The 14,706-nt window shown below is 48.5% G+C and overlaps 5 protein-coding genes across 5 annotated transcripts; 2 read left to right on the top strand and 3 right to left on the bottom strand.

Annotated features, from left to right (window-relative positions):
* Window positions 1–624: 624 nt before the first annotated feature.
* On the bottom strand, window positions 625–1,924 carry GUITHDRAFT_101713 (hypothetical protein; the record flags this gene model as incomplete). Its single annotated transcript, XM_005839469.1, has 9 exons — window positions 625–697; window positions 750–805; window positions 844–891; window positions 936–969; window positions 1,018–1,049; window positions 1,106–1,172; window positions 1,346–1,569; window positions 1,681–1,833; window positions 1,886–1,924. 9 exons carry the CDS (start codon window positions 1,922–1,924, stop codon window positions 625–627), a joined length of 726 nt encoding a protein of 241 aa, XP_005839526.1.
* A 571-nt stretch (window positions 1,925–2,495) lies between these two features.
* On the top strand, window positions 2,496–3,854 carry GUITHDRAFT_133615 (hypothetical protein; the record flags this gene model as incomplete). The annotated part of the gene is made up of 10 exons (XM_005839468.1): window positions 2,496–2,511; window positions 2,626–2,660; window positions 2,708–2,851; window positions 2,897–2,965; window positions 3,159–3,257; window positions 3,311–3,414; window positions 3,466–3,508; window positions 3,553–3,586; window positions 3,635–3,712; window positions 3,757–3,854. 10 exons carry the CDS (start codon window positions 2,496–2,498, stop codon window positions 3,852–3,854), a joined length of 720 nt encoding a protein of 239 aa, XP_005839525.1.
* Window positions 3,855–3,941: 87 nt separating this feature from the next.
* Window positions 3,942–5,227, bottom strand: GUITHDRAFT_150581 (hypothetical protein; the record flags this gene model as incomplete). Its single annotated transcript, XM_005839467.1, has 6 exons — window positions 3,942–4,094; window positions 4,138–4,336; window positions 4,384–4,445; window positions 4,590–4,634; window positions 4,847–4,928; window positions 5,186–5,227. The coding sequence occupies 6 exons, from the start codon at window positions 5,225–5,227 to the stop codon at window positions 4,063–4,065; spliced, it is 462 nt and encodes a 153-aa protein (XP_005839524.1). The 3' UTR covers window positions 3,942–4,062.
* Window positions 5,228–8,739: 3,512 nt separating this feature from the next.
* Window positions 8,740–10,111, bottom strand: GUITHDRAFT_84632 (hypothetical protein). Its single transcript, XM_005839466.1, has 7 exons — window positions 10,094–10,111; window positions 9,784–9,867; window positions 9,675–9,719; window positions 9,541–9,619; window positions 9,253–9,485; window positions 9,122–9,187; window positions 8,740–9,069 (listed from the first exon to the last, which is right to left on the bottom strand). The coding sequence occupies exons 1-7, from the start codon at window positions 10,094–10,096 to the stop codon at window positions 8,989–8,991; spliced, it is 591 nt and encodes a 196-aa protein (XP_005839523.1). The 5' UTR covers window positions 10,097–10,111; the 3' UTR covers window positions 8,740–8,988.
* A 509-nt stretch (window positions 10,112–10,620) lies between these two features.
* On the top strand, window positions 10,621–11,743 carry GUITHDRAFT_101709 (hypothetical protein; the record flags this gene model as incomplete). The annotated part of the gene is made up of 5 exons (XM_005839465.1): window positions 10,621–10,944; window positions 10,993–11,024; window positions 11,073–11,148; window positions 11,267–11,325; window positions 11,380–11,743. 5 exons carry the CDS (start codon window positions 10,621–10,623, stop codon window positions 11,741–11,743), a joined length of 855 nt encoding a protein of 284 aa, XP_005839522.1.
* Between the last annotated feature and the right edge of the window lie 2,963 nt (window positions 11,744–14,706).

Raw genomic sequence — 14,706 nt, 5'->3', positions numbered from 1 at the left:
TCGTTTCTTTTATTGTTTCATTGTTCCTTTTGTGTCTTTTCGTTTATCATGTTTCACAAAATTCGATCGGTTTACGTGTCTGCTGTATGGTTGGATCCCATGTGTCGTTAATCAAGAGAGCTGCTTTAGCCTTGATGTTTCAGAATTCTTTGCTTGTACTGACCATTTTTTTCAGCGCCGCCAACATCAACGCCATGGGTCTGATGTCCAGCTAAATTTGTCATCTTGGCGGGTCTCTGCGCAGTTCTACACAAGGAATGATCTCAGTGATGATTTTTTTGAACACTTCAGTGAATCGCAGATTTTAGGGTGTTGGAGATTTTAGTTTCTTAATTCTATACATGTACGGTGTGATATGATTCTCAGTAAACAAAATGCTTGGTTTTCGAAAAGCACGTTGTTCTGTACATTTGGTTTCTGCCTTAGATCGACTTCTTATTTCAACACATAAACGCAGATGTGATCCTTTGCATCTGATCTTCTGTCCAGTTCATGTTTTGACTAACCAAGGATGGTGCATGAGTACGTGAACATGGAGTGCATTAGCACATACCGTCAGTTGCCACTTGCTGGAAATCTCTCGGAAGAAATCATCATCTGCCGTTTCTCCACCGGCGTCTTCACCTATGTAGATCTTCGTGCTCTGTCAGAGATGTCGACTCGGCGAACAGGAGGCGGGTCAATACCAGCTTCTTCCCTGCAGGGGAGATTTAGAGTTGCCGACGTTTCATCGGAACAAAGTGGCGAACCCTTGAATCGCCGCAGACAAGAAATGGCGAAGTCGGATCCCATGTCCGGCCAGCACCTTGGTAGGATCAGCGGAGGATTCACGAGCCGTGTCACCCACAGGATGAGGCTCCGGCCCTCATCGGCAGATTCGAGCTTTTCAAACTGAGGACGTTTCATCCTCAAGTCCCAACAGAGCCGGCATTTACCGATCCAGCCGTCACTGCGTCACTCCATGGCCACCTGCTCATGGTGAGCACGAGGTCGTACGAGTAGGAGGGCAGTGTGCACCTCTGCCACTCAGCGATGAAAGTGCCGTCCTCCTATCACCGTGACTCGTATCACACCAGGTCACTGGAGGAGGAAGAGGAGGTCATACCTGCTCTTTGCTGTCGTAAGCCTCGATGTCTTGTCCTCGTTGCCTCAGCAGGAACGCCAGCCAGCCGCTGCGACTGCTGTGAGCAACGCAGGCGCGTCATGATGAAGAAGAGGAGATTGCCTTCCAGCACCCAACTCGATGAAGGGGCCATGGTGAGCGAGGACATCTATGTCGGCTCTGAGAACTTGTATGAGAGATGAGCGCTCACAAGGAATCGTGCTTCACTTTCTGAATCTGCACCAACCGAAAACAGACACGTGCAAGTTTCTCTCGGGATCATGCACCAGGTAGATTCTTCCGCCTTGGCTCGAGTTAGATTGCTTCTGCAGCACAAAGGTCCTGATGTGCTGGGAGAATAAACTCTGGATGATGTCTGTATCCACACCAGCTTCCACCAGGGTCTCTACAATCATTGTGCGAGCTTCAACATCTTCGAGCAGTTGGCTAACAAGTACATCCTTGACCTGAAGCACACTTCATCAATCCAAGGGACAGTGGGAAAGGAGGTAGATAATTGGATGAAAGTATGAGAATGCAGATGGAGGTGCGAGATAAGAGAAGAAAGCTCATGTCACCTGCGAGCTTTGTCCATACCCGTCAGTTCTGGCTCTCTTGCTGGTCACTGACAGGCTGTGGTTCGCGTGTGTTTCCCATCCTTCATACTGTTTCATTTCTTCTTCCCACTCCTGCCAGGCCTCAGCACTGTTGTAGTCGTTCCCATCTTGACCCTGCCACCCGCATCATTCTCTTCACGACAACACTGCTAGATGCAAGTCAGACCTCCTCATTCTGTCGCTTTTTCTCGTTTGATTGCTCCATTTCGGATATGACAATACTCTCTCACACAGGAGGGTCTCGATGCCCCCAAGGATCTCTTCGAACCAAAAGGATCGGTACTTCACGTGCTCATTCTGTTCATTGCGTCTCCTGTTTCGACCCACTGCTACCCGTCCATGTCGCGACTAAGGCACACGGAGCAAGGACGTAGGGAAACAGAGAGTCAAGTGAGACGGGTACTCCTAGGAAGAGGACGAGAGAGGATCAGAGCAGCACGAAGGAGGAAGCGGAGGAGGAGGAAGCGATAGCAGTGTAGCTGGTTGGAGTGAAGAAATTCCAAGAACTGGGGGAAAAGCAACAAAAATTGACTTTTAGTGGAAAATGGCAGAGAAAGGAGTGCGGTGGGAAGTGTCGGGGTCGAAGGAGGGAGAGGCAGGAAGGAAGGGAGGAAGGAAGGAGGGAGGAGGAGGAGGAGGAGGAGGAGGAGGAGAGGATTTATGGAGGGAAGGAGGGAAGGATAACTGTGAATGCGTGTTGCTCTGTTCTTTGCTCTCCTAACTTGAACACAGTGAATGCAATATCATACATCGTAATTCTTCGAGAAGAGTGACACATGGACAAGATAGCAGGTACTCCTCCTCCTCCTGTTCTTTCTGCTACCATTGCTACCAGCAGCAATACCTGTCTCCTTTCTCCTCTTTTCTCCTGTCTGCGTCACCTCATCTACTCATCGTTTTGGGTAGGCGCAGTCATCTCCTCCAAACTTTCGAGCGCATCGGTCAGCATGGCGGTTTTACTCCCATTCGCTCCTCACCTCTCTGTCAGGAATCGCTCGGCATCGACAAGTTTGTCTCCAGCGTCGAGGAAAAGTTTGACAAGTTCGGCACGAAGAAGGAGAACGAGGCGGAGGGGCAGCGAAGTGAAAATGCAGAGGAGAAGAAGAAAAGTTTCATCCCGGATGCTCTCAAGGTGAGGACAACTCCCTGCGCTGCTACCCACGTTGATGAGCTGCAGAGCTCGGACATGAAGGCCAAGGAGAGGTTGCATGAGAAACGCGCAGAGCGCGAGAAGATGGCGGAGCAGGTGAGTTGGGAGGGGTTTGTTGGAGGAGGGGCTTGCGGTGAGGCGAGCAGGGATGTGAGGTAGCGATGGAGTTGCAGAGAGATATGGAGAGTGAGTTGTTGCGATCGAGAGGGTTGAGTTGCAAACGGTTGCTCCCCTCCTTCCAACTTCTCCTTGGCGGCATCAGAGTTGGTTTATTTGATTTTCTTGGAAGATGCGCAAAGAGATGAATATCAAGCGACAAGTACCGGAAGAGACGCCAGCCAAGGAGCAGGAGCAAGAGAAGGGCGCTATCTCCTCGATGATGAGCGGGGTAATGCGATACCCCCGCACGTGTCTCTTGTCGCCCGTCTGACCCCCCACAAGGTCAAGAGCGGACTCGAGAAGACTGCGGACCTCGGGAGCACAGCTGGAGCCAAACTCCTGCAGGGCCTGTCAGGGATGTCGAGCAAAGTGAAGTCTACCATCATGTGAGGGACGTGAGAGGAGGTGAAGGCCATGACGTTGCCCTTGCTTGATAGGCGGAGCCCCGGGCAGGAGGAGCAGGAGGGAGAGAAAGTAGAGGTACATCAGTGATGGCACATGGGGAGGTACTCAAGGATTGGCAGGATCGCAGGATGGAACAGAAAGAGACTGAAGAAGGTTTGTGGAGAGTTCGAGAGACGCGTAAATTTGATTGTGAACTCCCAGCCGCCGCTTCCACAACTCCTCCTAAGTCCGGCCCGTCCTCGATGGGCAGCAAACTGCAGGATTTGAAGGAGACAGCAAGTGAGGGAGGGAGGAGGAAGGTGATCGCGCTCATGCTGACGCAGGCTCGTCGGCATCTAAGGGGAAGCAACTTGTGACGAGCGGTGAGACTTGTGGCTGCGAGCGGCTAGAGGGTGACGAGGAGAGACAGGCTTCTCGATGATGATGAACAAGTTCCAAACCATGGGGTCTACAGGCTCGCACGAGAAGAATTGAGCAACAGGGAGGAGCGAGGGAGGGACAGAGGGAAGGCGGGAGCGGGGGAGCTTCACATAAATAACTGTACATAGAGCACACGACCGCCGATGCCTTCGCCTCTTTCTCCTCCTTTCCTCCAGCGACTCGCATCAGATCTTAAAGCTGCCGGGCCTCTACATGGAGAGCTGGGAAGGCGAATCTCCCTCTGCATCGCCGTCAGTTCTCTCCGCTGGTCCACGAGGACGTACCCATCACGATGTTCTGCTGTAGCGCCGACAGTTTAACTTCCTCCTCCACACGCACCACATGGACCTCCCCGGTTGACATGCCCACAGCAAGGTAGCGAAACTTGGTGCGGCTCCTCTCCCTGTCCCCCCCGCGGGGGACTGCCTCGACAGGGAGGAAAGCGGCAGCAGAGGGGAACTTGAACTTGTCACTTGAAGCATTCTGACATGAGGTGAGGAGAGCGAGCAAGGGGGAGGGCAGCGCTTCACCTTGCAGAACTTGAGGACGTGAGGTTGATTGTTCCTGTCCTTCCTGTACCCGAGCAGACGACCTTACTCAAAGTCAATAGCACGAAGCGCAGAATGGAAGGGGGATGGGATGGACGAGGGGGAAACAACACGATAGGAGGGAGGACGGGCGGGAGCGAAGCTCGCAAAGTAAGCTGGATATCAGAAATCTCCGAGGGGGAACTCACCTGAAGGACTTGGATATCTCGTCCAGACACACAAGTTGCCATCCTCTGCGATCGCATGATGAGGGTTTGAAGAGTTTGAGGCAGGGAGACGGGGGGGGGAGAGGAGGACAGGAGGAGAATAGGGCGACCGAGACAAAAAGACGCAGTGAGAAAGGTAAAGAGAGAAAGAGCGAGCGAGATTGTGGGTGACAAGGACCCGAAAAAAGGAATGTGAAGAGTGCGGGAGCAGGGTAGGATTCAGGGAGGTAAGGGTGGACCGGAGCCGGAAGCGAGAAGGGAGAAGTCGTGGCTGATAGTCGCAGAGATCTGGGTAGACATGGAAGTCTCTCCCTTGTTCACCTGACGCACCATCCTCAACAGATGACAAAGTCGTTCTAGCAGGGGTCCATCCTGCTGCTACCTCCTATCTCCCATCATTCTTCGCTCTCTCGCTCTCGCTCTTCTTTCCTCTCTTGTGCGTTTAACTCGATAGTCACCGCAGCTTCTGTCCTCCTCATGCGGTCTACCTTCCATCAAACCAACACCCTCCGCCTGCTGCCATTCGCAACTTCTTCCTCGCTGTCTTCTTCCTCTTCTTCACCAACGTTCCCTCGTACCTCTCCAGTGACCTTCCCCCCACGATATTTGCAGAGTAACATCATGTCCTGCGCTCGGTAGAGCCGTATCCTGCAGACAAGCAGGTATGAGATTGAGCGACAAGAATGCAGAAGTGGAGGAGATCGAAGAAAGAGAGACTACGAGGGAGGATGGGAACAACCTCGAGTCGACTGTAGTGACCAACAGCTTCGCGTTCGAGTCATGCTTCTTGCCCTTTCCATAGTACCTGCGTTGGGAGACAGAAGGGTCAGAGCAGCAAGAGGAGCGGAGAGAAGAGAAGGGGAGGAGGAGGGAACGAGAGAGGAGAATGGGAAGTGGGCGGTTGTTTACTGCAGGCCAGTAATCTTGTGCCCTCTGGAGTTCTTTCCTTTGGTTGACTGATAATGACGCAAAGATAATCAGAGACGATCAAACAGAACAAAATGGAGCTCGAGACAAATCAGTGAAGCAAAAAAGTGTGTACCTTGATGCTGGCGATGCTCTTCCCCCTCTCATCCTCAATCTGAGAGATGTGTCAGTCTGTATGCGATGACAAAGAATGCGAGACGAACTGACTTTCATCTCCTTCATCAGAAGATGGTAAAAGATGCACTTGCCCTCGAACAAACCTGAACACCAACACTGGTTAAACGTCTCCCAACCCATCCTCTCGCTACTCACCAGCAACCAAAGTTTCTCCATCCTCTGAGATTGCCAGGGCTGAAACGCAGTGAGATGCAGAAGCAGCATACAAAACATTTGCAGCTACCAGTGACAACGCCCTTCGTGTCTGCTTGACTCACATTCTTTCCCAGGCTGCACCTCATGTTATCCTATTCCTTCTCCGCCTCCACGTTGGCATCTCTTGGACCCCAACTCAACCAGCCCTCCTGCCTGAAGTCCCTCCTCGCTGCTCCTCTCAGTCCATCTACAGACCTTCCACTCGGAGGCTTCAGATCGAACATCCTGACCATGCCGTCCAAGCATCCTGCACGAAAGTAAATGAACCAGCAGTCAGCAGCAAGAAGTTACCAGTGATGATAAATTTCTCGTTAATAGGATGAAAGACAACACTAGTTACGAAATCCTGCAATAGCAAAAGAAGCAGAACAAGGAGGAGAGGGGGATGTAGTCGATGCGAACATGCAAATCAGGCGGAAACCATGTCAGCTGCATCCACATTTGTACATACTTTCACGACCTTATGGTTGAAGACCCTGAGTGCCTGTTGACTCTCGAAGTGCCACAACTGTAGAACCGTCACCCAAATCACTGCATTCCCCTCAACTCAAACTCCTTGACTGCATGAACATTCATACTGACAATCACAAAACTTACCCTGACCGTTTGATCGACAGAAGCTGAAGCTAAAAGAGAATCTCTTGACCATGACATGTCAAGAATCTGCATGCACGTCATCTCCTCCTCCTCCTCCTGCTTCTGCTTCACCGGTCCCAGGTGCCCAATGTACCGGCAGAACAGCCGGTTCTTCAGCCCTACACTGCACTCATTTCTATACAGTTGCCCATCCTGGTTCCGAATGAAGGAAGTTAATGTTGTGCCAGAGCCCATCCTCCTTTCCACCCCCGCCCCCCCCTTCCTCTCCTCATCATATCATTATCATCATGTCATTCAATAATCGCTGCAAGGCCTCACTTCCTGATGGAGCTCAACTTCCCATATACAAATGATCCCTGACTGATCATTCTGTCAATCAACCATTCTACATTTCGCAATGTATCTTACCTGTCCTCCTGTTGCAACAAATTCTCCCTTCACATCGAACTTTATACACCAGATTGCACCATCTGAGCTCACCGAGGGGTCAATCTGAAACGTTCCAGACAGATTGTCAATTCATGCATCCAAAGCACAATCAAGTTGGTACCGTCGAAGTCCATACTCTGAACATCGACTTGATGCTCGACTGGTTGGTCCCATCCATAAAGCTGGAAGAACCTCTCCAACTCCGCCATCCCAACTTCCACTTCTGCTGACTCGCGTTGCGATGGGAGTAGGTCGCATTTTGTGAGGCGCTGGAAGAGCTTGATCGCGAAGAACTGATTGGGACAGAGCTCAACAAAAAGAACATGTTCCGAAGCAAGCCGACACCTCTTGCTATCGGTGGAGTCATTTGATGCATTACGGATGTGCCGAATCTCGAAGTGTTGCGATCCTGTCGCTTCGTGACCCTTCACGTTTCTGCAATGATCGCTGTCAGCTGGTTCACTTCAAACGGACTGCGATAATTACCTCAAAATCAAGTCCTCTCCTTCCAAGGCCCCGGCTTTCCGTTCAGCACGTGACTGCACACCCCAACTCACGAGATCATCTACCCCTGGTAGAGCTTTCAGTCAGGGTAACTAGGTCAAGACAGCAATAGACTTTGAGGACCAGAAGCACTCTGACTCGACGACGAGAATGTTGTTGGAGGATGTCCTAGCTCATGTTGCCTCGAAGTGGCGGAAGAATTCTCATGGTATTCAGACATGCTCCCGAGGCCATTTCCAGAAGAGCCACCTTGACTCGTACTAGGAATCACCTCGTTCATGAAGTCCTCAGTGCCGATGATGCTGATAGGGCGTCCTGTAATACGTGAGTTACTGACACAAACTAGATGTTTAAGAGATCCATTACTGTTTCTGCGTTGAATGAGCGAAATCCGAAAATTCTGACATGGCAACAGAACTGATCAGCAAAAAGAACATCTGAGAGTTGTTTGAATTCGTACATTGTTTTCGAGCGCGTCGCTGCTGTGAACATTTCTGCCTTCTCCCATCATTTCTTGATCTTGTGCATCTTCATCAGAGCTTGATATCGTGGTGCCAAACTTCCTCGATAGTTTCGGTACTTCACTCTCACGCTCTGTGTGCTCGCGTTCCCTGTGCGGGCTCGGGGATGTGATTGGAGAGTTGGAAAGCGAGCTCAAACCACTGCTCCGATGTCGCCGCAGTGAAGAAGAGACTGTTGATCCTGCTTCATCGCAGCTATAGAAATCTTCTTCTTCAGACAGAGCTGACATTATCGAATGATTTGTCGTCAGCTCTGCACCGACTTGCATCTCACACTGTGTTTCAGTTGTTGGAATGATGCTTGAGCCAGAATCAGGTACAGAAGTGGTTACAGTCCTAAAACCAGATCCTGTTCACATACAACATGGCTCGCGTTCAGCTTTCTGTCTGATTCAAGGGTGTGCAATTTCCCAAGGCAAAGATGATCGCAGAACAGCAATTGGTGCGACTTGAGTACCAAGCTGCATCAAATCTCTCAGTCAAGATTCCCCTTCAAGGAGGTAGCCTCCATCAGTCGAGCAGATTTGAGATGATAGATCTTTTTGTTTCTCTCTCTTCGTGTCTTCTCCTGATCATTTTCTTCTCATCTGCCCCTCATCCGTTTAGACTTCACGGATCTAGCCATTTTCGCACTGATTCTTCATGGACAGCTCCCCTTCCAAAAACTCTCAGCAACCCTTGTGTACCCTACCCCCCATACTTAGCCTAATGCGTCAACCTCTACGCCAGGGGTTCTCACAAAACTGAGTTTGGGCCCTACCCTACCCCCCTCATCCCTCGGTCACACCCACCCATTCCTTTTTTAAAAATAAAAAATAAAAAATAATCAACCTTGATGAGCCCGGCAGTACCGTGGCCGCTGGCCCGGTGAGCCGCCCGGCCCGTTGCGGGACTGAGTGCCCGACCTCAGTCCGATCAGATCACCTTGTCTGATGTCGGCGCGTCGTTCCGTACGGTCGGGTGACAGGACGGTACTGGAAGTTCAGCGGCTGTAGCCTAGTTTAGGTAAGCGAAAGCATTCGTTTTTCTGTCTATTGCTGCTTGCAATCAATATCTCCCTCATTTGCTCCACACTTCATCGTAGCTCTTTCCTGGCGACGAGCCGCTTCCGCCTGGATGAGCGATTCTCACAAACACATTGAGGAGTTGAAGTCAAACACACACCTCCAAAATGCTTGCTGGTTTTGCATAAGAAATGACAAGAGTCCGATTAGCATGAGTAAACGACACCTGGGGAATCACGGATCTCGGAATCACGGGCTGAGAAGAAATAGTCGAGAAATTCATGTACTTACGTTACTCTGCACCAGCTTCAGGTGCATTCGGTCCATATCAGGGACGCTTATCCGCTTGAACCACTTCTTGTTGCTTGTGCGCACAATGATTTGATTTGCATTCTCATCTACCGTAATTTGGTAGACCTCCAGTGGATAAGGGATATTGCGTACTCTCCACTGGAAGTTTTCTTTTGTATCCCTCCTAACCATAATAGGCTGATCGCTGCTTGCCGAAATCGTCAGGCCTTCGCCTGAAGGAACAATACTTTTATGCAAGAGCTATGAGAGTTCATGATCATGGTTGACCTTGTGCATTAGCTTCGTTTGCCTCGCCAACCTCAACAACCCATTTGGCTTCTCGCCCAGTCGGGGCCTCTTGCCGAACCTGTTGCGAATCAGCATGTATACGTAGGGGTGCTAACGCTGATAGAGCTTTCAACCTTACGCAAAAGCAGCTGGTCTGTTGTCAAATCGTACTCTTCAACCTAATTTTAATGTGATCAAGCTCAGATATGGTGGACAAAAAAACGCAATGCAGGAATTGTATACTTGCTCAAATCCATCCTCCCAAGCTGTATGAACCTTCTTTCGGCCTTCGGAAATAATAGCTGTGGATTTCCCGCCAGGTTTGTACTGCTTACAAGTCAACGAATATAGATCATCCTGAATTTTGGCGATCTAAATTCAAGTTCAACAAGTATCACTCCATCAAGCGAATAAGGATTCATGATGAAGATATTGAAACCTTAACATGTCTCAACTCTAGATTCGATTGATCATTCACACAAGCATCATGGATGCCATCATGGCCATATCGATCTTCTCCAATCTTTCGTTCACTCTTCTCCCGCGCTCTCACCATGTTCGCCCGTTGCTTCCAGACCTTCCGATGCTAAAAAACGATATCATGCGACTCCCTGCCTTCCTGCCAGCGTACATCCGGCGTACCCCCTGGCGTACCCCCCTGCTGGCCCCTCTGCGTACCCCCGCTCTGTTAATAGCGGCTCTCTATGTGGTCATTCGAGAATGTGAGGGAGGGATGGGGAAGGAGAAAGGTAGAGAGAGAAGGTGATGGCTGGAAATATAGAGGGCATTGATGTAGGACGCTATCCTTCACCTTCTTTGAGGCAGAATACATGGGATTAGAAGAAATCAGTGTACGCTTGCAGATTCGTGAAACTGAACATATGACACTTGATTCATGTATCTCGTGATTTCTGACATTTATCCTGGTCTAAGCGGCACTTCTTCTTGCTCAGACTACCACCTAAGGTACAGTAATCTGTTTTACAAGGGGAGATGGCAGATCCTCCTGCCATCCCAACAAGGATGGTTCAGGGCAGCACTGAAGAACCCGTTAGCGTGGAGTTCTCACAAAGGCCAAGCATGGTGGAGTTCCCGAAAGAATATCGGGCATTGATGAATACAAAAATGGAAGTTAGCTTGCAGAGCTTCTCCCAGGTTGAAAAGGATAGGACCAGCCACGGTTCAGATGGAAATGAAGGAGAAAAGAGGCAGGGCTCAGGCAAACGTAGCTCGAATGGAGCTTTCCAGGAACAAAACAACGAGGGCGAACAAGTATCACCAAAAGACAATATGCACTCAGTTGAATCAAACGATACAAAAACATCAGAACACAGCGGGGAGGCGTCACAGCGGATGAGGGAGCAACCAGAGACAGTCGGTTCCAAATGTGGCATAGGGGCTCAGGTACATTCGAATGCCATCAATCACGAACTGAGAATTTTGTGAATCCAGGAAGCAAACATGGAGGCGATCGAATTAAAAAGGTTTCACGAACACATTGCAAGATGATTTGCCTGACTTTTCTTTGCAAGGGTGAACGGAAAAGTAGGATTAAATTTGAAAAAAGTTCCCGGGAGGCCGTATTACATCCATTCGGTTGCTCGATCAGTAAGTATTGTAGTATTTTCATCCTTAGATCACAATCCAAAATAATTTCCTCAACCTTATTTCTTATCTCTCATTCCAAGTCTTGCCGCATTGATTGTGAAATTGATATCGTGCTTAGACGATGACGGAGCAAATTGTTGAGGCGGGAGACTATGTACACTCGATTGATGGTAACAGGTCGCTCTCAATCTCGCAGACGACAAGTTTTTTCTTGACAATGTTCCGTCCTAGGATCGAATTTCTGGATGCCGAAGTAGTTGAAAACATGCTGAAAGGGCAGACTGGAAGTTCGCTCTCTTTGCTGATTTCGAGGAATGACTTTGTTGAAACTACTTGCTTGTCTTCGTCTTTTGGACTCGGGCTTGCCATGGATGAAGTTGAGTCATCATCCAAAACTCGCCGCATCAAGAAGCTTGTGGTGTCGGATGTTGCATCGCTGAGTTCGCTGAGGAATCTCATCAAGAAGGGCGACGAAATCACACAATTTGACGGACGTGCTGTATCCGAAATGGGATCAGCAGAGATTGCCGCTTTCGTTGCTGGTGAAAAAGGATCTAAGATTTCCATCACGTACAGACAAGCAAGAACAAAGTGAGGCTTGAATGGAATAATGTTCGAATTTTCACATTTGCTCCCAGTCAAGTTGTGAGTGTGGTAGCAGAACGAAACTTCTGCATTAGAAAGTTATCAATGACAAGGTCATTTATTTCTGCAGCTTTCCTGCTACTGACAAAAAATCATGTTTGCAGGGATTCAGTTGGTGTTGTGGGTCTTGTCTTGTCCAGAAAAAACAAGAAATATTTGATCTCGAACATATTTCCTCAGGTATTGGGCTTGAATTCTTGGGACTCTGAGATTCAAATACTCTGTACATGGTTTTTGAGCTTTTTAGTTACTGCTTCTAGAAAATGATGGTTTCCATGCATCTTCTTACAGGTTGTGGATTCATAGTAGCTGAAAAAATACACGGCAGGTGAGGATGAGAGGCGACGAAAGATTCATCAGGCTAGGAGATCAAGTGCATCTAATCGATGGCAAGAGGTGAAGCAATCTTTTCCTTTGCGGTGCGACTTCTCATCCAGTTTTTTCTGCTCGAAACTTGCAGCGTGATCAACTTGAATGAAGAGGAAGTCGACTCTATGTTGTGGGGACCCGTGGGAACTACGGTAGAAATTGTAACTTCTTCTAAAGTCTAGTACGGCACTGATTGGATAATGAATGATCCTGCACGACTCTCTGTCTGACGAACTTTATTTGGCTGCGACTTACTAAGTTACTTTGATCAATTTAAGAAGCCGCCGCTTCTATCCGGCCGGGCCGCCTGCCGGGGCCTCAGCCTGGCGACCCGGTGACCATGTGACTCAGTGACTCTAGTACAGCGTCGGAGTCTCGGCGGAGTCGGCGGCCGCTGCCAGGGCCGGCTCGGCCCGCGGCGTGAACTAGTAGACTAAAATTTGATTAAAAATAAGCTCCAATGATTAGGTTGTTTTGAAATTGCCGCTTGCTCAACGGTAGACGTTGTCGGCAGGGGTGGTAAAGTGGGAAGATGGGTGGGTAGTACAGGGCAAATTGAACATGGAGATTGGAGATGCGGAGTTCATTATGCTTCACAAGATCAGCATGATGCAGAGATGCATAGACGATGGACAAAAGATCGACAAAGAAGATTTCTTTGTGGATGCTGAAAGTGGTAGAGAGTTGTCACCGCTTCTTCCAAAACCTTCGGATCAATTCGATGAGTCTCCATGCAGACTGCTTCTGAACTTGAATGATTCTCCAGCTCAGAGCGCGGCAGACACAGATCTGAGATCGCTAACCTCTGAAGAAAGTGAGATCAGCCCAGATGACTGGAATATCAGGATGGTTTCTGCCATCCAGGATACCATAAAGCCTCAGAATCTCAACAGAAGTAATTTTGATGAAATCTCGTTTGATGAACACTGCAAATCGAATGAACCCACCAGCCGAAAGTTGACAGCGCCAACGAATCATAACTCTTCAACACTTGACAGCATTCTTGATATGGTCTTGAGGGGCTTGGATTCGTTTGTAATCAGGTTCCGCGACGATTGTGAGAAGTTAAAGTGCGTGAATCAGTGTGCTCAACACTGCCAAATTGTTCCTGGAAAATCCAACGCTTCAAAAAGTGCTCCTACAATCGTAACATGGAGCTTTAGGAATATTGATCATGTTCTTGCTGTTTATGCTTTAGAACCATTCTTATTCTTTGTAGACCGCCGATTGTTTAATCCCTTCATGAATGTTATCACTGCGATGTTACGTGAAAACTAATCTCAATGAAAAGTTTGGAAAACATAATCATAAACAGCATGTGAAGCACAATCGTTTTTCAAGTTACTAAAGTAAAGTTTGCATACAGGTTCAACAGACGTGACTAATGCAATTTCAAATAATATGCCTGAGCGTAAGCTGACGCTGAGGTCGAAAATGTGTGATGATTGATTGAAAGAATTCTGCCTACAACTAAAGATCCTCAGGAACGCAAGACCTTTTCAAATCTGACGCGTCTTGAAATTCAGAGTGCCTGAAACAAGTCAAAATGTCGTTGTGTACGAAGCCCACACAAGAGTTACCTGAAAACAACATCTTGGCAAACATATCCAACCTGTGTATATCCGCGTTCAAGGAGAAAATCGATAATTTCTTGTGATTCTTGGCTATTTCTGTCTAGCATTTCCAGTATAATTATGGAAATGGTTATCAGACTCCAGTCGATTCCACGCAAAACATGTATTTCAGCTCCCTCAGTATCAATGCTCAACAGGTCAACTTTCTCCAAACTTTGCTGTCGAAAAATGTCTGCAAGAGTCACTACATTCACATCTACTATGCTTTTCGATCCACCGAAAGTATTGATCTCGCGATTTATCCTTCTAATGTGATCATCCGACATACATTCAAGCAACCCAGAAAGCATCCTCGTGTACCCAGTGCATTGCAGGAATTTTTTAACTCCTGTTGCGTTTCCAACACAGGCATTGTAGCATTTCGAACGGCTACGCACTCTTTTTAGTGTATCATACGTGTTCTTGTTTGGTTCAAAACACAACCCCGTCCAGTTGAGTTGTTGCTCGAAGAAAAATGTATTGCTGAAAGAAAACCCATCTGTGGATCCTACGTCAACAAAAATTCCATTCCTTCTGTTCCCAAATATCTGATGGAGAAAAAAGTCTTGCTGTTCAATCAGAAACGGATTTTTTTGTTGGCACTGGCCGAAATACAATGGACATGCATCTGAAGCCTCGATTCTAGCAAGTTCTAGTCCACCATCATTGAAGTGACCGTCTATCAAAACGGGATCATTACCTCCCTGTTCAATAATGACTGATGCATTGCAGCACGAGTTGTTCGCGGTCCTTTGGAACTCCCGCAACAATGATAGATACTTGCTTCCCGTCCTTGCAGTTGCCTCGTCAGCTATCTCAGATCTGGAGCACATGCAAGATCTGTATATTCGATTTGATATCTCGAATGCTAGTAGCGCTTCTGTCATGCATTCATGGCTTATCAAGGCATCACCCAAAAACTCCCACGCTC

The sequence above is a fragment of the Guillardia theta genome (assembly GCF_000315625.1).
Source record: "Guillardia theta CCMP2712 unplaced genomic scaffold GUITHscaffold_8, whole genome shotgun sequence".
NCBI lineage: Eukaryota > Cryptophyceae > Pyrenomonadales > Geminigeraceae > Guillardia > Guillardia theta.
Note: the sequence above shows the minus strand (reverse complement) of the source record. Positions and strands in the feature narration are given on the sequence as shown.

What these genes read in the sequence shown, in the direction of transcription:
- GUITHDRAFT_84632 (XM_005839466.1), bottom strand. An exon ending in AAACGAAGCTAATGCACAAG is followed by an intron (nt 9,486 to 9,540) that starts GTCAACCATGAT and finishes TTGTTCCTTCAG; the next exon opens with GCGAAGGCCTGACGATTTCG. An exon ending in AACCAGCAAGCATTTTGGAG is followed by an intron (nt 9,070 to 9,121) that starts GTGTGTGTTTGA and finishes TCGCTCATCCAG; the next exon opens with GCGGAAGCGGCTCGTCGCCA.